The 18,852-nt window shown below is 43.9% G+C and overlaps 1 protein-coding gene across 1 annotated transcript in view; it reads left to right on the forward strand.

Moving 5' to 3' along the window:
- Positions 1 to 18,852, forward strand: part of XIRP2 (xin actin binding repeat containing 2) — a 101,856-nt gene that overhangs the window by 63,309 nt on the left and 19,695 nt on the right. The window contains exons 4-6 of the mRNA XM_054970114.1: positions 13,570 to 13,677; positions 16,537 to 16,609; positions 18,710 to 18,843. Of these exons, the coding sequence (XP_054826089.1) occupies positions 13,570 to 13,677; positions 16,537 to 16,609; positions 18,710 to 18,843 (315 nt within the window). The remainder of the gene's footprint in view (positions 1 to 13,569; positions 13,678 to 16,536; positions 16,610 to 18,709; positions 18,844 to 18,852) is intronic.

Raw genomic sequence — 18,852 nt, forward strand, 5'->3', positions numbered from 1 at the left:
GACCTGTCTGGGCGAGCCCCCACTGCCATACAACGCGTGGCTGGGACCGGGCCGGCCAGGCAAATGGTTCCCCCTCCAAGCTGCAGCACCTTGCCGTTCAGCAGAAGGGCCTTACTTGTACAGGGGAGCCATGTGGCAGTCTGTCCTCACAACTGGCTGCCATGGAGCCACACCAGTCGCTCCTGACAGACCCCAATTCCCCACCAATGGGGATGTGCCAAGGGGGTCACCATCCCACTCATTTCCCCATCCTAATCTGCCACCGCTAGGGCCAAGCCTCTGCTTAGGCCCTTGCGCCCCACAGGTGGCTTATGGCCAACCTGAGCCCTTTCCGTAAATCATCCAGGAATATGTCATAGCCAGCAACCAATAGGTAGACCCCATCACCTCTGTAGAGGTTGGTGAATTCAGTAAACTGAGGGGCAACCAATAATGCCCCAGGCCTCCCCAAAAGCCAAAGTCATTACCATCCAGGTGAATGACCAAAACAGGAGGCGGAGGACTGCACCTCCCCTAGAACCATCAGGCCACTACTTGCCTTGGCGCTGCAAGCCTGTGTGAGCCTGTAAGAAAAGGGCCATATCCTGTAATTCAAGGTCAAAATCCTCCAGGCAAATGACTAGTACATGAGGTGGAAGTCCACACCTCCCCTCAAAGCATCGGGCCCCTACTTGTCTGGGCGCTGCAAACCTGTGTGAGCCTGTAAGGAAAGGGCCGTGCCCTGTAATTCAAGGTGAACACTCTCCAGGCAAATGACCAGTATGTGAGGCAGAAGTCCACACCTCTGCTCAAAGCATCAGGCCACTACTTGCCTGGGTGGTGCAAGCCTGTATGAGCCTGTAAGGAAAGGGCCGTGCTCTGTGAGCTAAGGTCATCACCCCCTGGTGAATGACCAGGATGTGAGGCAGAAGTTCGCCCTCCCCTCAAAGCATGAGGCCACTACTTGTCTGGGCAGTGCAAGCCTCATGAGCCTGTAAGGAAAGGGCCATGCCCTGTGAGCCAAGGTCATCACTCCCCTGGTGAATGGCTGAAATGTGAGGCAGAGGTCTGCACCTCCCCTCAAAGCATCAGGCCACTAGTTGCCTGGGCAGTGCAAGCCGGCATGACCTGAAAGGAAAGTGAGCCAAGGTCATCACCCCCCAGGTGAATGACTAGGATGTGAGGCGAAGGTCTGCACCTACCCTCGAGGCATCAGGCCACTACTTTCTTGGGCGGTGCAAGCCTGCATGGGCCTGTAGGGAAAGGGGACGCGTGCCCTGTGAGATGACGTGAGGCAGAGGACCACAACTCCCCTTGAGCCATTAAGCCCACTACTGGCTGGAGTGCAGCAAGTCCTTGTAAGCCTATAGGAAATGGGCATGCCACGACCCTGAGGTCACCCAGGACAACCCCCCCTCTTGCCACCTAAACTGCAGCACAGGAACATAAATGGTCTGACCAGTTTCATAACTTTTTTTGGGGGGGGGGATGACTTGAGAACATGGACTGCCCCTTGAATTGTCACACCAAAAGTGAACAATGTGGCAGACAAACTCCCTTACCACAAAACACTACCACTAAGATCTGGAAACCAAGAAGCATCAGAGCTAACCCAAAAACTCTCCCTCTAAGAGCAGGTCCTCCTTCCACAAGGCAAGCCCATTAAAGCAGTTGAGAAACAACTCATATGACACTGCCAAATCCTCCCTACAAACTTAAGCCTGTGATGAAGCACCTACGGCCTCAAGTAGGGGTCCCAAGAAACTCTCTATCAGGTGCCATCACTCTATAGGCAAAATTAACCCTCGTAATGGCCAGAACCTGCAGAGCCCTCACTTGCAAAAAGAGGTGAAACATTCAAAGACCACTAAAAGACAGACCACTCCCTTTGAAGAGCCCTGACTGTAAGATATTGCCCTTATGATATTGCCCTATGAAGGGAAACCCAATGACACAAAATCTTTGAGATGAACTGGTGAGTGAAAGGCAGGCTCAGTGTCACATTTTGCCATTTTAATTGCAGACCCCACATCACCAAGCCACCTTGACTGTTGGTCAAAGGACCTATATGCAGAAAAAGAGGGGCATCAAAAGGGGGGGCAGCACCCTGCCCTCAGCACACTCCCTTGCTATTTTGTACCAGGACCCTGAACAGGGATCCGACATCCATGTGAAACCACCTTGCAAATAAAGGGAGATTCTGGCGCCTGGAATATGCAGCCAGCAACCACTAAGAACCTTCAGATTTATGGGACAGGTCCCCTCTCCAGTTTGTTGTTGTTGGGACCACCACTGAGCTTCCCACCAGGCCTAACTCCATGCCCCTGATGTTTGCAAGCCATGAAGGGGGGGGGGGCAGCTCAGATTGGATGTTTGTGGCCAGTTCTACAGAATTTCCTAGCACTACTCCTTGTGAGGTGAACTCCCAAGAAAGCATCCAGGGCTGAATGGAATGCACCACCCGGGACACAGATACTAGGATCAACAGCAGCCCTATGAACAAGGTGACCACTGTCAAAGTGATCCCCCATGTTGGTATTGCAGAAGACATCACCTGCAGCCCAAGCTGCTAGTGTATCCTATCCCAGGGTAAGCCAGGTTTGAGGTCGGCCCCCACGCACTGAATTCCTCGTCACACTGCAACCATGCAGCACTAGCTAAGTCATTATGCCCTTTATATTATATCCAGGTACCAAACAAAAAGGGGGGGGGCAGCCAGGGAGCCATCAAGGCCATGACTCACTGCCATGTCACAGTGACTAAAGCCGACCATGTGTGCAGACTGGCAACCTGTCTGCTTCATGGCTGTGGCCACGAAGGCCACTGTCCTGACTAGCTCAGGCCCTGAGATGTGCTAGCCTGGGTTCTGACTGAGTGTAAAGCATCAAAAGTGTAGGGACAGAGGCTGAACCCAGGACTCCCACAGCCATGCATATGCCCACTGTGCTTTAATGTGCTTACCATCACCGCTATAGGGCAGGCCTCTTCAGGCCAGCATGGATGATCTGAAGCCACATACGCGTCAGCATCATTTGCCACCGGGGCTATGCCCACACCGCCTTCACTTCTGAATCTCATCTGCCTTCACTTCTGAATCTCATCTGCCTTCACTTCTGAATCTCATCGTGATGACATCACTTCCGGGAAGTGACGTCATCACGCAGCGCCCCCCCCAAAGCGCCCACACTCCGCAGGGGCTTGCGTTGGGGGCTGCTGTGGAGCACAGGAACGTTCCTGCACTCCACAGCAGCCCAAAATGCGCCCGTGGATCAGGCCCGTTTTGAGGTGCTGTGGAGTGCAGGAGCATTCCTGCACTCCGCAGCGCCTCAAAATGGGCCTGTTTTGGCATGGATCAGGCCCGTTTTGGGAAGCTGCAGTGCACAGGAGCGCTCCTGTGCTCCACAGCAACTCAAGACAGGCCCAATCTGAGCCAAAATGGGCCCACTTTGAGGCGCTGCAGAGTGCAGGAATGCTCTTGTGCTCTGCAGCGCCCCAAAACGGGTCCGATCCACGGGAGCACGCAGCTCTGCAGGGGAGCGCACACAGAGGGAGTGCCCCCCTCGCTGGCCAGGTAAGTGGGGGGCAGGGTGTGGGGGCGAGGGCGGGGGATCTCCCGCCCCCACGGGGGTCTGGCACCCCTACCAGGATATCTCCAGCCACCACCTGGGGTTGGCAACGCTACTACTAAAGGACTCCTCCTATGAGAGGAGGACAGCACCGGCACAGCACTTTCAGGGGCTTGCCTCTTTGCTGGCTGTTTGCCTTTGGGCTTTCTTTGGCCTTTCTTAGGCAGCATGCTGTAGCCCTCCTGACTGATAGATACAAAGCCCCAAATGTAAATAAGAAGTGGGGGGGGGGGAATCTCTGCCAAACCACTGAGCCTGGCGTTGGGCCCTGGCTTTCCTCCTGGAGTTTGAAGGTAGCAAGCAGGGGAATTTCCAAGCTTTTCCAAGGCAGCTACTGCTGCTTAGACCTGAAGGTCTTCAATAAAACCAGCCTCAAAGGAACTCAGCTTGAAGTGTGCTCTGCTCAAGCCGAGCAACAAAGACAACTGTGTGCTGGGGAAGGTCAGAGCAGGCAAATATGACTTTGGCTCCACCCATCCAGCAAAGCCCTTGAATGCCTAGGAAATGCCCAACTACCTTTCCTTCTTCCAGGGCTGCAAACACGGCCCCTGTGCAAGCTGTGGTGCTGCCATCCGGGTGAGCCGAATTATTTCCATGCCCTTTTGTATTACCTTGTGTTACATTTTCCTATAAAACATAAACATTTATCCTTTACATTTTGGGGGCATCAATAAATTAACATTATACATTACTTATTTATTAAAATATTTGTATTTCACCTTTCCCTTATGATTCAACGTGTAAATAAAACTGCACTTAACACTCCCCCCTCCCACATACACACACAAGAAAATGCATACCGCTCAAATCCTATTAAAAGCCCTAGCAAATAAAACAGCCGTACAGCGTCTTTTCAGAGGCAAGCAATGGCAAATCACCTCTGTTGGTCTCTTGCCTTGAAAACCCCAACAGGGACTTGCTGTAAGTCAGCTATGACTTGATGGCACTTTCCAATTTCCATGGTAATGACACTTACCGTGTCATTCGTGTTGGAAGCTTACCTGTGGGACATCTTCCTTTTTGCACCTTTACTGCACCTTGTTAATTGTTTAATAATATTGATTTGTTTATTGTGTAAAAAAAATTGATTCAGAGGAGAGCTCTTTGCTCCAATACATATTGACTTGATTTTCTTTATTTATGTATTGATTCTTTATACTTATTCTACTCGTGTGGTTTCACCCCTCCCTTATTATATTGAAAAAGCCTAGCAGCTGTGAAGTGAACAACCTTCAGGGGGAAACAAGCAGAAGGTGGCAGGCAGAGGACCAGAATAACCTCACAAGGATATATGGGAAGATATATCAGATATATATCTATCAGGGAAGATATATCAGATATCAGGCTTTAAAGGTTGGGGGAGAATGGGTGAATCAGATACTGCAGTGCTGACAGAAAGCATTCTTGGCCACTGCACCAACCTGCTTATCAAACAGCAAGGCTGGGTTCACCCCAAGCACCCCCTATAGACAATGAATAAAATGTGCCTAAGGCAGAAGAAGCTGAAACTGAGTCCAGGCAAGACAGAGGTAATTAAGAGAGCAATCCTAAATAGAGCTACTCAGAAATAAGTCCCACTTCATTCTGTGAGGGGCTTACTCCCAGGAAAGTGTTCTTAGGATTGCAGCCTACGTGTTATTATCTGGGAGAGGCTGAGGCTGACAGAGAGGTTGCTTGCAGAAGGCTACCAAGTAACTTCACAGCAGAGGTGAGACTGGTAGCAGCAACTTCCTAATTAACTGCTCAGTCTCTAAACAAATATAACTGGATATAAATATATATTTTTTTATCCCACCCTTCCTACATGGTGTTCAGAGGCGTACATGGTTCCTTCACCCATTTTACCAGAAACCCAGTTAGCCTCATGGCTGAGTGGAAACTTGAACCAATGTCTCCTGGGGCCTAGTCCTATACTCTGATTACTTTGTTTGTCTGTTGTAGAACGGATTAATTTTAAGATTTTTTTAAAAGAATTAACTGAACTAATATCATTTGGTAAGGAATTTCATAGATGGAGTTATGAGAAAAAAACATGAAGATGTATAATGAAGAAAGACGTATAGCAGTAAAAAGCAACAAAGAACCAGAATGTAAAGACAGGATGGATCCCACTGAAAATATCTACTGACTGAAGTATTTCAGTCAGAGGAGCATGACTTTACCCCCTTCTTTTGCTGCATCCCAAAATACGCCCACTAATCATCCTCCTGGGGGACAGGGAGTCCAAAGTATAGCATGAGGGGAGAATTAGAGGTCTGCCATAGGAGGAGGAATTAAAATTCCTTCCCCTTACCTGAGGACAAATGAGAAGGCAAACATAGAGATGCCAAAAAAGAAAGATCAGTAGAAGATGCAGAATACATATTATAAAAAAAAATAACTAGTGAAGAGAAATCAGTTCTTTTTGTGCAGAAGAAAAAGTAAGGCAGGTGACAGGACCCTAAAGAGAAACCAGTGGCTCGAAGTGGGAATCAGGAAACCCAAGAAAAACATTATTACAGTAATCCAATATATTGGTACAAAATAAGAGACCAGTCCAAATAATGGGCAGAATCAGCATTATAAAGCATGAATTTTTAGCTGACAATTGAAAATGACTTCGATAATGATGAAATCTGAGAAGAAAAAGGAGGAAAAAGGATCAAAAATAATACCAGGCTCCCTAGCTTGAGGAGAAGGACAAATGATAACATCAGCACTAGTCAAAGAAACAGAAGGAATGGGAAGAGAAGAGACCGGAGGAAAAGTAAGAAATTCTTTCTTTGAAAGATTTAACTTCAAAGAGCAAGCAGACAGCCATGAGGAAAGAGAGAGCAAGAAGACCAGATGAAAGATCAACAAAAGAAGATGACAGATCAGAGAATAACTGAATATCATCAGATAATAATGAATGCCAAAAAGATTGAATGGCAAATCTGCAAGATGGTAATAATGACTGAGAAGCAAAGGGCCAAGAACAGAATCTTGAGACATCACAATGGGCTGGGAGTTGGGGGGGGGCACGGCATGGGCAAACCAATAGCAGAAGTGCAATAAATATATTTAGCAAGATTAAAGGAGAAACAAGGCAGAATGCCAACCAGAAAAATTATGATTTCACAAGAATAACGTGTTCAAATGTATTGAAAACAAGAGAATGGATCAGGAAGAAAACAGAATAGGGACACTCAGACAAATTAATTACCAAATGCAGGTTGTTACGGTTGGATGATAAACATAAACTTGGATCCAACAGAGCATTTCCATGAACAGAACCATTTCTTCCCATGAAGTATGACTTGTTCGTCTCCTCCCTTCCACTGCAGTCCAAGAGAAAATAGAGAATAATAGAATCAATAGTGTAAGTAGAATCAGTTGCACAAGGATTGCCCCTTCCGTACTGTCCAGCCCACCAGTTAAGAACCTGTTTCCAGCCCTGTTCTTTGTGCCCCTGCCTGTAGAAGGCAGGTGGTGAGTGACCAGAGAGAGGGCTTTATCCATGGTCGTACTTCACCTTTGGAATGCCCTCTACCTAGAAGCCTACTTGGAACCTATCTTACTGCCCTTCAGGACCCAAGCCAAATATTTCTTTATATTCGGTTTTTAAACTAACAGGTTCCATCTTTTCCCCCCAGCATATAAAAGGGTTCCATCTTTTAAAAGCTGTGTTTAATGTTCTGCTTCTAGCTGGAGGGCTGTTTTATTAATATCGGTTTAGGCTGCTGAATGTTTTTGTGCTGTTTTTATGCCCTTGGCTTGTTTTTATGGTTTCTTAATTATCCATAATTTCTTATGTAGTTGTTTTTAAGATCTTATTGTTTTGTTTTTACTTTGTTAACCTCCTTGGGCAAAGATGGATATACGTTTCTAAATAAATATTTAAAATAAATAAGCACTTTGGGATGGAAGCAGAAGAATGAAAAGGCCATCCAAAGAAATGGTATAGACAGGAGAAAAAATATGGAAGAGAATATTCAGAAAAAAATTATAGAGAGAGGGGGGAAATGTAGAGAAATATATAGAATAAATATATAAAATATTGATTAAGAAACAGAAATGAATAGTAAATAATTTATCATGGAATCTAAATAAGCAGAAACCAGTCATACTGGGGGAAAGAAGGATTAGTAGATATAAAAATAAAGAAAGATGGCCAGAAAAACAATGAGAAGTAATCAAAGCTGGAAAAGTAAGATTATTTAGCAGACTGGAGAATAGACAAAAATGGAGCAACTGTAAAATTATAGTGAATGAAATTAAAGATCCCTCAAGAGTCTTATCAAGACTTTCCCTACTAATGCTCAACAACCCACGTACAGGAACAAAGTTGACACCACGAAGGAAAAAACATGGAGAATGGGAATATGAATGAAGAGACATAAAAGCAGAGTAAAACAGTAAAAAAGCCTCCGTGAAGATGTCAGGACTCAGAGAGCAGGGGAGTAAAGGAGATAATTGAGAAAAAAAAGGAAGAACATTCCCAAAGTGACCACACAGTGAAATTCAAAAGATACCAGTAGTAATTCACCGGTGGAAAAACATAAATTAATAAAACCAAGCAGTTAACAACAAAAATGTATCTTATCCGAAGTGTGACCTGGGCCGTTTTCACACTACTTACCTGCTTCCGTGGTGTTGCAAAATGTAGCGCAAAAAACGCGGAAGATAGCGTCTTTTCGCGAGAGTTTTGTGCAATGTCGCGCAAAACTCTTGCGAGAAGACGCTATCTTCCGCATTTTTTGCGCTACGTTTCGCAACATCACGGAAGCAGGTTAGTAGTGTGAAAATGGCCCTGCAGAATGAGTATAAGAGCAGGGGCTGGGGGGGGGGGTTTCCAAAGGAATTTAGAAGATTGAGCCTTATAGTTTCTAGATTGATCAGCCCGAATATTGAAGTCACTTAGACGAAGAACAAGAGAATCATGCACTAAGAAAAAAAGCCATTGTTCATGAAACCAGGGGGACTGTAAATCACAGAGACAAAACAAATGAAAAGAGTAATAATACTAAAAAGTATGATCAAGAGGATAAAAGAACACACAACATAGCAAAATAATGATAGGAGAAGACCTATGCCCCCCCTTCCCCAAACCGTGAAGCAATGTGAATAAAGGCAAGATAAAAAGCTCAAGGCAAGAGGTGCTTGAATCCAGTGGTAAAATCCAAGTCTCAGAGGAGAAATGAGATTAAGCCATCACCTTCTTAACAGCTGAATGACAGTTCGATAGAGTGCAAGAAAAGAAAATGGATGAACAGAAATCAAATTAGACACAGAATGGAACCTGGGTACAACTGAGCCAGGATTCAAAGAAACATCTCTTGCTGCTTTCAGCAGGTGAGATGGATTAATGGCGTATGGAAAAGGACCAGCCAAACAGTAAAAACAGACTCAGTCAAGACAACCAGTCAGGATGACAAATATTATCAGTGTATAGTAGGTCTTTTCGCTTGACTCTCCCACGTGATTGTTGCTTAGGACCAGGTAAAAAAGGGGACGCAGCCCATGGACAGCGGAGCAGCTTGCCCTACAGAAGGCTGCAGAAAGAGGTGGGGCTCACTCTGAAATGCCAAGTGACTCTGGAAATCAGCAGCGGGAAAATGTTGCTGTCAAGTTGTCTTTTTGATACAATGCTGCTTAGGACCATTAAATAATTTTAAAATAACTTTAAAGGAAAAAAGCCTCTAACATGAGCACCAATGCTGTAAAAAAACCCAAAGAGCACAGTCTGTTATCTTGCACCATTCGCTCAATATGTACTTCTGCTCTTCAAATATAAATGCGGTAGATTAACAATTTATGTTCAGACTAAATCATTGGCAATCCTAGCAGCAAGTAGCATACATCTTGACATGAAATACCATCACTCCAGTCTGGTGACACTTGGAATACATACAATTCAGTGCATCTTTCATCTGTGTTCAGTAGGTCAGACTTCCAAGTTAGTATGCATAGAATTACAGCCCTAATAAACTAGATTCCATGGGTGCACATGAATGCAATGCATACCGTTCCCACTGATGGACACTATGCTTATCTACAGCTCAATTTTGTGCGTGTTTGTGTTTAGTGGGGCAAACTCCCAAATTAACTTGCATAGAATTACAGCCCAAAGAGATCAAGCTTCATAGATACTATGCATGCCTTTCCAGTTGCTGAACACTGCATGGTTCCTGTAGTTGGACTGCAAACCTCGTTGACAGTCCAGCCATTTATTTTAGTCCATGTGTGTGCATCCAACTCACTATTGCTCAGCAGGGGTCACCAGGCCCTGTATCTTCCCAGGAAGACAAACGAAACAAAGCTGGACTGTGCCATTATATTGCTTGAAATTAGAAACAACCTCTTCTGTTCTTGAAAAAAACAGTCTCAGATGCAACCCCTAAATTGATTCTGAAGGGTAAGCAGACCAATCAGTCAATACTGCATAAACCTGGCTGTCAGACACAAACACAGTCAGACAAAAGAGCAGCTGGCCTGCTGCATGGAAAGGGATAAACGTAATACAAGCTGAATTCTTATAGACTAGAGGACACAAAGCCATAACAAAGAGCATCAACTGATATGAAGTTTGGCTCATCATAAAAGCACAAGAAAGCCCATGAAAATGGATTACTGCTAGTAAAACCAGGGAAGTGCACCTGGGTCATTGCTGGAGAATATGATCATCACTCCCTTCAGAGATTGTGAGCTGCACATCTCTCTGAAGAATGTGATTACCAGTATGGGCCACTAACAGGCAGGGATCATCCATTCTATTTAAGCTTTTGCTTGAAATGGATTGACAGGTTTTTACCAGGGCTGTACAAAGGCAAACAAAGATGGATGGATAGATGGACAGACAGACACGGGGGCTGAGTGATGGATACAGTCCCCAAGCTAAACAATATTGAATACAAATATGGTTCACAAATGAGTTGGAGATTACCCATGCTTTTGAGTCTAAGATCTCATTTATTTTGACACAGAACTATTTAAGTGTGGTTGTCGTTACAGAAAATAATATTAAGACGATCCAGTTGCACCTTTAAGACTGGCTAGAGCACAAGTTTCCGTAGGCTATTTAAATATTTATTCTTCCCCCCGTTAAAGAATGTTCAAATCAGTTTTCAGCTAATGTTCCCACTAGCATCAGATGAAATAAGTAAAGGCTTGCAAAAACTTGTTCGTGATTCCCTGTTCGTGGATGGCAATGAACAACGAACATCGTGTGCTTTTTCCCCCGTTTGTGCCCAGCTCTAGTAACGAATACTGATAGCCCTCAGCTGGTTACTACTTTCATGTGTTTCCCTTGCTTTTATTGTTAGGCCAAGTGCTTTGTTGACAGCAAAATGCTATATTTGTAAAACACCAAGAACTTATGTCCTACTACTCCAAGAAATTTAATTAGATCAAATAAATAATAATCTTCTTAATGAGAAAAAAGGTTTCCAGTTATAAATCTGCATATTAGGAGACTAACCTCAGGGAGAATTTAGCCATTTTGATTCCTTAATGAAAGAAACTTTACTATGGCTATATCAGTTGGATGTGTTCATAAATAACCCATCTGTTTTAGTGCCTCCCAAGCAATGCTTCTTAAATACAATCTCTTGCACAAAACTTTCCATGTTTTGAACTGAGATCCCATATACACTTAACATTATAAACTCTGGGAACTGCAGGGTAATTTGGGGGAGTGGGGGAATGAGGGTTCTATTTAGTGTGACGTAGTAAGGGCAAGCTGTGCCCAAGCAGTGTTGCTGCTGGAGCCATTACACCTTACCTCAGGCCCTAGGAGGAGAATAGGTTTGCCAGCCTCCCACTGGAGTCAGGGAATCCCCTGCACCCTGCTCCCATTGCCCACTGCTGCTACTGTGGCTGCCAGCAACTGTGTAACATCACTTCCAGAAATAACCTGGATGTGACATCAGTCCTTTCTAGAAATTACCAGAAACTTCATGGTTTTACCATAGAGTTTCTGGCGATTCTTAGAGAGGCATGACAGCTCTTATGTTTTTTCTCCAGAAGTAATATCAAGCTGTTACTGATGGCTCCCCCCTATGTCCTCGCCCTCTCCTAGTGGGAAACTGGTCCTGCATGCCAAACTGATCTGGTATGCCACTGATCAGTACATTCTGAATAAGCCTCAAATCAGTCACACTTCCCTTTACTTTATAACAAGGTGTGTAAAGATTGCACAGCAAACAGAAAACTAATACTAGCCATATATAACCTTTGGCTACCATTGTGCATTAAACTGTCTAAATAATGAATGCACAATTAAGAGAACACTTAAATTTAATGCAGTTTTAGGTTGATAGAACTCCCATATGGAGTTTTGAGGTGACAATTTACGACACTGTTCCGGGATCCTTGACCAAGAGCTTTCTGATTCCCTTCAACTATTATCTACTGCAGAGAATTCTGTATGTAAAATCAATCTTCGGCACTTGTTAACATCCATTCTTACCTGTGGGACGTGCATTGATTTTTCTGCATTTGCTTTCTTCAGCACACTATTTACATGTGAAACTCACTTTACAACAGCATTCCCACAATTACTTTTATGAAAAAGGCATGTATAAATAATTTTGCCTATTCTTCCAGCTGCTGCTACCTGCATAGACTAAGCTTGTGTCTTCTTCCATATTCCTGAATACATAAAGCTGCCTTACACTGGATCAGACCTCTGGTCGATCAAGACCACTGTTGTCTGGTCTGACAGGTAGCTGCTCTTCAGGTTTCAGGTAAAGGGCTTTCACATCACCTACTACCTGTTACTTTTAATTGGAAATACTGAGGGTTGTACCTATGTCCATCTGCATGCAAAGTAGACACTCTGCTGCTGGCTCTTCACCTTTATCCATCCTTGATGCTGCCTTGTGGCAGGTTACTACTTCAACAGGCAAGAATTTAGAAGATATAGAGCTGTATCCCCTCCAATGCAGTTTTTCTGTTTCCGTTTTGAACATGAGGAAATGTATATGAAACTAAGGAACACCAACAAAGGAATAAATGCTTTTATGAAAATTTAATCCCCGTTATCTCTATTGTGAGAATAGGGGTATGACTTGCACAGATCACCACTCAGAGCCAAGCTACAAGTGATGACTGACACAGGTTGGACACTTGTTAGCTTCCCTCAAGTTTCGATGGGAAATGTAGGCATCCTGGTTTTACAGCTTGGCTCTCCATTACAGCTGCAAGACCAGAATGCCTACATTTCCCATCAAAACTTGAGGGAAGCTGACAAGTGTCCAACCTGTGTCAGGCGTCACTTGTAGCTTAGCTCTTATACACCAGGAGCATTTGTGTACCCAAGTAATTTCAGATGTGCTTGGTCTTTTCAGGGGAATAGAGTCAACCAGATTTAAGAGCCAAGCTACAAGTAACAAATGACACTTGCCTGGCAAGTGAACAGACTCACGTGTATTCCTCCCTGTTCACTTGCCATTCACTTGCGCTTCACTTGACCACATAGTGATCAAGTAGAGCGCAAGTGAATGGCAAGTGAACAGGGAGGAATACACGTGAGTCTGTTCACTTGCCATTCAAGTGTAATTCGTCACTTGTAGCTTGGCTCTAAATCAGCAGATTTCCATTAAAACTCAGTTCAGTTCTTGTCCTTCTACTTGGTTTAATATTTATCTTATTCTACAGGCATTGTAGAGAGAGAAATCTTGTAGATGCATGGTAGTAATGAACCTACAGTGTGTGTTTGCAACAAAGTGGATACACTTATGAATGGTAAGAGTGGCGGGACTATGGCTCAGTGATAGAGTATATGATATTCTGTAGAGCTGCAGACAATCACAGTAGACAATACTGACCTTGACAGACCAAAGTTTTAACAATGTAATGGTATTATTAATTGCAATTTTCTAGTAAAAACTGGCTATTTAATCATGTACACAGAGTAATTTACATTGGAAAATATTTTTTTAAATTTTAACAGTCTTCATAAAAGTGCCAACATGGAATTTATGTTTTTTTTATTTATCTTTAGAAGGTGACAAATAGAAGTCAAACCAAGATGTCGAGCAGTAGCAAACAAACCAGCCTAAATGAAGAGACTTTGAAAGCAACTCAGGCGGAAACCATTCACTCAGAAACGGTAACTTCAAGTAACAATTATGTCAATAGGCCACCGTACAGAGTTTTGAAGGGTTTGGATAAGCTTGTTGTGCTTGTGACAGCCATTCTGCTTTGGAGGCAAATAGGTGTTTTATACATACCCAATTCACACTTGTGTGTACACAGGGATTTTTTTCTGGGAAAAGAGGTGGTGGAACTCAGTGGGTTGCCAGCACAGGGGGCAACTCTTGGTGGGAGGTGGTGCCCCTGGTACCACATGTGCACGTGCAAAGTGCACACATTCTCCCAGGGCCAATGATGTCACTTTGGGTCAGCTGGAACAAGGGGGGAGTTTTTAAAAGGTTAAATGTGAAGGATGGTTGTTGTGGATTTTCCGGGCTGTATAGCCATGGTCTTGGCATTGTAGTTCCTGACGTTTCTCCAGCAGCTGTGACTGCCATCTTCAGAGGTGTAGCACCAAAAGACAGAGATCCTTCAGTGTCACAGTGTGGAAAAGATTTGGCAGGTAATTTCTATCTACTCAGGAAGGTGGGGTTGGGCTGAGTCATCCTGTAAGAGTTTCCCAGGGTGTGGAATGCTAATGGAAGAGTCTTTGTGCAAGAGGCATTTTATTTTGTAAATTGCCAAGAACTTAGTGGCATTTCTGTCTTGTAAATTTGTTGTGCTTCTGCAAGCAGTTGCACAGGTGGAGGAGATTTCCCAGGGTGTGGAATGCTAACAAAATACTCTATACCCTACAATAGCCCTGCAGAGAAGATTAGCATATCAAGCACGAATCCATATGCAAAAGAACCTCCTCAGGATACAGTGAAGCCTCCCTCTATTAGCATTCCACACCCTGGGAAACTCTTACAGGATGACTCAGCCCAACCCCACCTTCCTGAGTAGATAGAAATTACCTGCCAACATCTTTTCCACACTGTGACACTGAAAGATCTCTGTCTTTTGGTGCTACACCTCTGAAGATGCCAGTCACAGCTGCTGGTGAAACGTCAGGAACTACAATGCCAAGACCACGGCTATACAGCCCGGAAAATCCACAACAACCATCGTTCTCTGGCCGTGAAAGCCTTCGACAATGTGAAGGATATTTATTGATTACCAAATGATAAAAAACAAAACCTACAGCCCAATTGCTTTCATTTATTTGGGTAACGAAAACAAAAGGGGGGGTGAACAAAATGCTGTATCGTCATTCATTGCCCTCCCATTTCTTCCTCCTCTTTCTTCTCTCATTCTCGCACTTACTTTGATGGTGACAGTTGCTGCTGTTGGCCAGGCCGTCAGCACTAATGATGGCAATCAGGTAAGCAGGAAGGTGGCCAGTAGGAAAAACAAAGTTATTTCTCCCACTCCAGGCACCTCAGACACTGTTTCTAATGTGTCTGAGGCTGTGTGCCTCAGTGCATCATGGGAAATTAGTCCTCACATAATGGTGGACAGGCCCACTGTGCTCTGCATGCCCCAGATCTAAGATGGCTTGGGAACACCTAAGGCTGGGATTTATTCCCCCACTCACACATCTGCCAGCCTACTTGCTTATCTATCTGGGCATCATCACTGCCATCAGAAGCAGCAACACCTGCCACCAGGAAGAAATGGAGACAAGAAATGGAGACAGTTCCCATGATGGTAATGAAGAACTGAACACAAACTCATGTAATGACAAATGAAGCAAAAATGAATGCAAGCACTGAGTCATAACTGACCCATGGGGCGATGTCGCATCAGGACGTTTTCTTGGCAGATTTTTTGTTACAGGGTGGTTTGCCATTGCCTTCCCCAGTCATCTACACTTTACCCCCAGCAAACTGGGTACTCATTTTACCGACCTCGGAAGGATGGAAGGATGATTCAACCTTGAGCCTGTTACCTGAACCCGGCTTCCGCCAGGATCGAACTCAGATCGTGAGCAGAGCTTGGGCTGCAGTACTGCCCCTTACCACTCTGCGCCACAGGGCTCTTACACAATCATTTACACATATGCAAATACCTAAAGAAACATTAACAGGAACCTTGAAATACATAGAGACAGCAACAACCGTTACAGTTTTGATCCTTCTACATTAATGTATCTCTACATGGCCGTTAACATGTATGAACTAGCCATAAACATTGCACTTATGTGATGTATGCTACATGCATACGAAGCCTTTTCAATGACCAAAGTGCTTCACTGTAATCTCTAAAATACCCACGTAGAGGTACGGAAGTTCTGTTACTGCTGAATTACAAGTGCGGAGAGTAGGAAGAGGAGCTGGGTCTCATGGGAGGCCCCCAAGTGTCAGCGCTACAATTGCTTCCCACACTCTGCTTGCGCTAAGTGAAAGCGAGCCTCTCCTAGCTATCTTTTCTGCATGCACCACACAGAGCACAAGATTTTTCTGTTCCGATTCCAGAACCAAATGAAACCAAACCATGTATACACTCCATAGTTCCATATTGTCATTTAATTAAAATGTATAAGCCGTGGGTAGAAACTACACTAGGCTGGATGTTGTCTAAGAGCCAAGCTACAAGTGACGCCTGACACAGGTTGGACACTTGTCAGCTCCCCTCAAGTTTTGATGGGAAATGTAGGCGTCCTGGTTTTACAGCTTGGCTCTCCATTACAGCTGCAAGACCAGGATGCCTACATTTCCCATCAAAACTTGAGGAAAGCTGACAAGTGTCCAACCTGTGTCATGCATCACTTGTAGCTTGGCTCTCAACCTCCATTGTAAGTATGAGTTTTGAACTGGTTCATAGAAAACTATAGTACAGTTGTGGTAGAGGTCAGATGATTCCCTTCGCAGAGCACCTGTGTGTCCTCCAATTCACACAGCACAAATCCTGATAAATTATTGATTTATATTGAAACTCAGTATTTTTTTCACAGGTTTCTCAACATGAAGAAACTTCATTTGAGGCTAACAAAGCTTCTAATGTCACTCAGTGTATTGAGGAAACAGGTAAGTATGTGAATATAAGAGGAGTCAATGAAAATAATTTAAAGTTACTAACAGTTCAGTCCTAAGCAAGGTCACACCCTTCTAAGCCCATTTACTTCAGTGGACTTGGAAGGTTGTAACTCTTTTAGGACTGAAAGTTTTGATGGGAAATGTAGGCGTCCTGGTTTTGCAGCCGTAATGGAGAGCCAAGCTGTAAAACCAGGACGCCTACATTTCCCATCAAAACTTGAGGGAAGCTGACAAGTGTCCAAACCGTGTCAGGCATCACTTGTAGCTTGGCTCTCAGTCACCATGGCTAGTAACTATGGATAGATCTCTCTTCCATGAATCTGTTTCACCCCTTTTTAAGGTATTTATACTCACGGCTATTACTAACTCCACTGGCAGTGAATTCCACAATGTAACTACTTACTGAGTAAAGAATTATTTCCTTTTGTCTGTCCTCTTTAATGCTTCTGTCTTTGTGTGCAAGAGGCATTTTATTTTGTAAATTGCCAAGAACTTAGTGGCACTTCTGTCTTGTGAATTTGTTGTGCTTCTACAAACAGTTGCACAGGTGGAGGAGATGCCCTTGAATCAATATGGTGATTTGTTCTGTCTTCATGTGGTATATTTTTCTAGAAAATGCCATAATGTCCAATTTATTCTTTCCTGAAATGTCCAATGGGGGCAAATTTAGAGCTTAGGCAAGTAATACTGTTGTCATAAGTGCTTTCTGTTACACAACAGTAGAACATGAACAGAACAATTAACTCATTAGCAGTGCAGTTCGATGCAGAGTTACTCTGATCTAAGCCTGCCAAATTCAGTGGACGAAGACTAGGGTAACTCTTCATAGCTTTACACTGTAGATGTTCTATGGGAACTGCATAGGATCCAAGCTATAATGTTTAAGTGTTTTTCACAGATACTTATGCAAATGCTTGACTTTTTTTTCTATTGGAGTGATTTCCCTGACATAAGTACAAATATTTATACATAATGAATATTAAAGAATATAATTACCCTTGGACTGAATGGCTATGCCATAACTCAGAATCACTGTTATTGCAATATTCAGTCAGCTCCAGTCTGGTGTATGGCAGAGAAGCTACTGCGTCAGTCTGCAAATAATTTTTGATTCATTTTGCCTCCATTTTATGTCTAGGTCTTTCAATCTATGCAAGCATCTGTGTTACTAATATGATTTAGATAATTTGGTATAAATATAACGGAATCACAAGGCGGCAAATGGTTCTGCCGTCATCAGTTACAAACCATTATCCAATGGCAGCATCTTCTGTCCATTAATATACTAATAGATTGTTGTTATGGGTTGCATCTGAAGAACCGTACAATGAATTCCGTATGTCCAATGAGGCTTTGACTTTACGCTTCTTGAATAGTAGCCCTTTGTGATACATGTCAAACCTTCTTTGAAACAAAGAGGATTGTGAAAAGAAGGTTCGGGTATGCCATGGGGTTCACTGGGAAGAGGTCTTTTGAACTTGGTCTATAATATGTCACAAGCACAAGAGTGCATGGTGCATCTTGCCAAACATTCCTGCGGGACAGATAACTGCATATGACCCAAACTGAGAGCCATATGCTTCAGTAGAAGTTAGAGCACCTCCAAAGAGAGCCAGTTTGGTGTAGTGATGTATCCTCTGGTGTGGGCACTTCTCCCAGGCTGCCTCCTCATGCTGATCAGCTGGCGATCAGCGGGCAGAGGCAGGTATTTCTGAGAGCCAGTTTGGTGTAGTGTTCAAGAGTGGCGGGACTCTAATGTGGAGAACCGGGTTTGATTCCCCACTCCTCCACTTGAAGCCAACTGGGTGACCTTGGGTCAGTCACAGCTTCTAGCTCTCTCAGCCCCACCCACCTCACAGGGTGTTTGTTGTGTGGGGATAATAATGGCATGCTTTGTAAACCACTCTGAGTGGGTGTTAAGTCATCCTGAAGGGCGGTATATAAATTGAATGTTGCTGTTGTTGTTATGATTATGATTGTGATTATGATTATATGATTATGATTAAGGTCACTAAACCGTAAGCAAAACGGGTTTATTTTAATAAAATATATTGGAATACTTTTTAATAACCTTGTCCTTTCATATTGCAGTGATCAGTGAAGGTGTGGATGAGGAGGTTCCTAAGATTTCTGCACAATCCTTAAAGCAACATTTTGAAAAAACAGCGCAGGGAAAGACATTTCACTCTGGCAGAGAGAGCGGAACACCAGCAAAGCAGATTAAGGTCTGTGGT

Source organism: Eublepharis macularius, chromosome 2 (assembly GCF_028583425.1).
Source record: "Eublepharis macularius isolate TG4126 chromosome 2, MPM_Emac_v1.0, whole genome shotgun sequence".
In the NCBI taxonomy this organism is placed as follows: domain Eukaryota; kingdom Metazoa; phylum Chordata; class Lepidosauria; order Squamata; family Eublepharidae; genus Eublepharis; species Eublepharis macularius.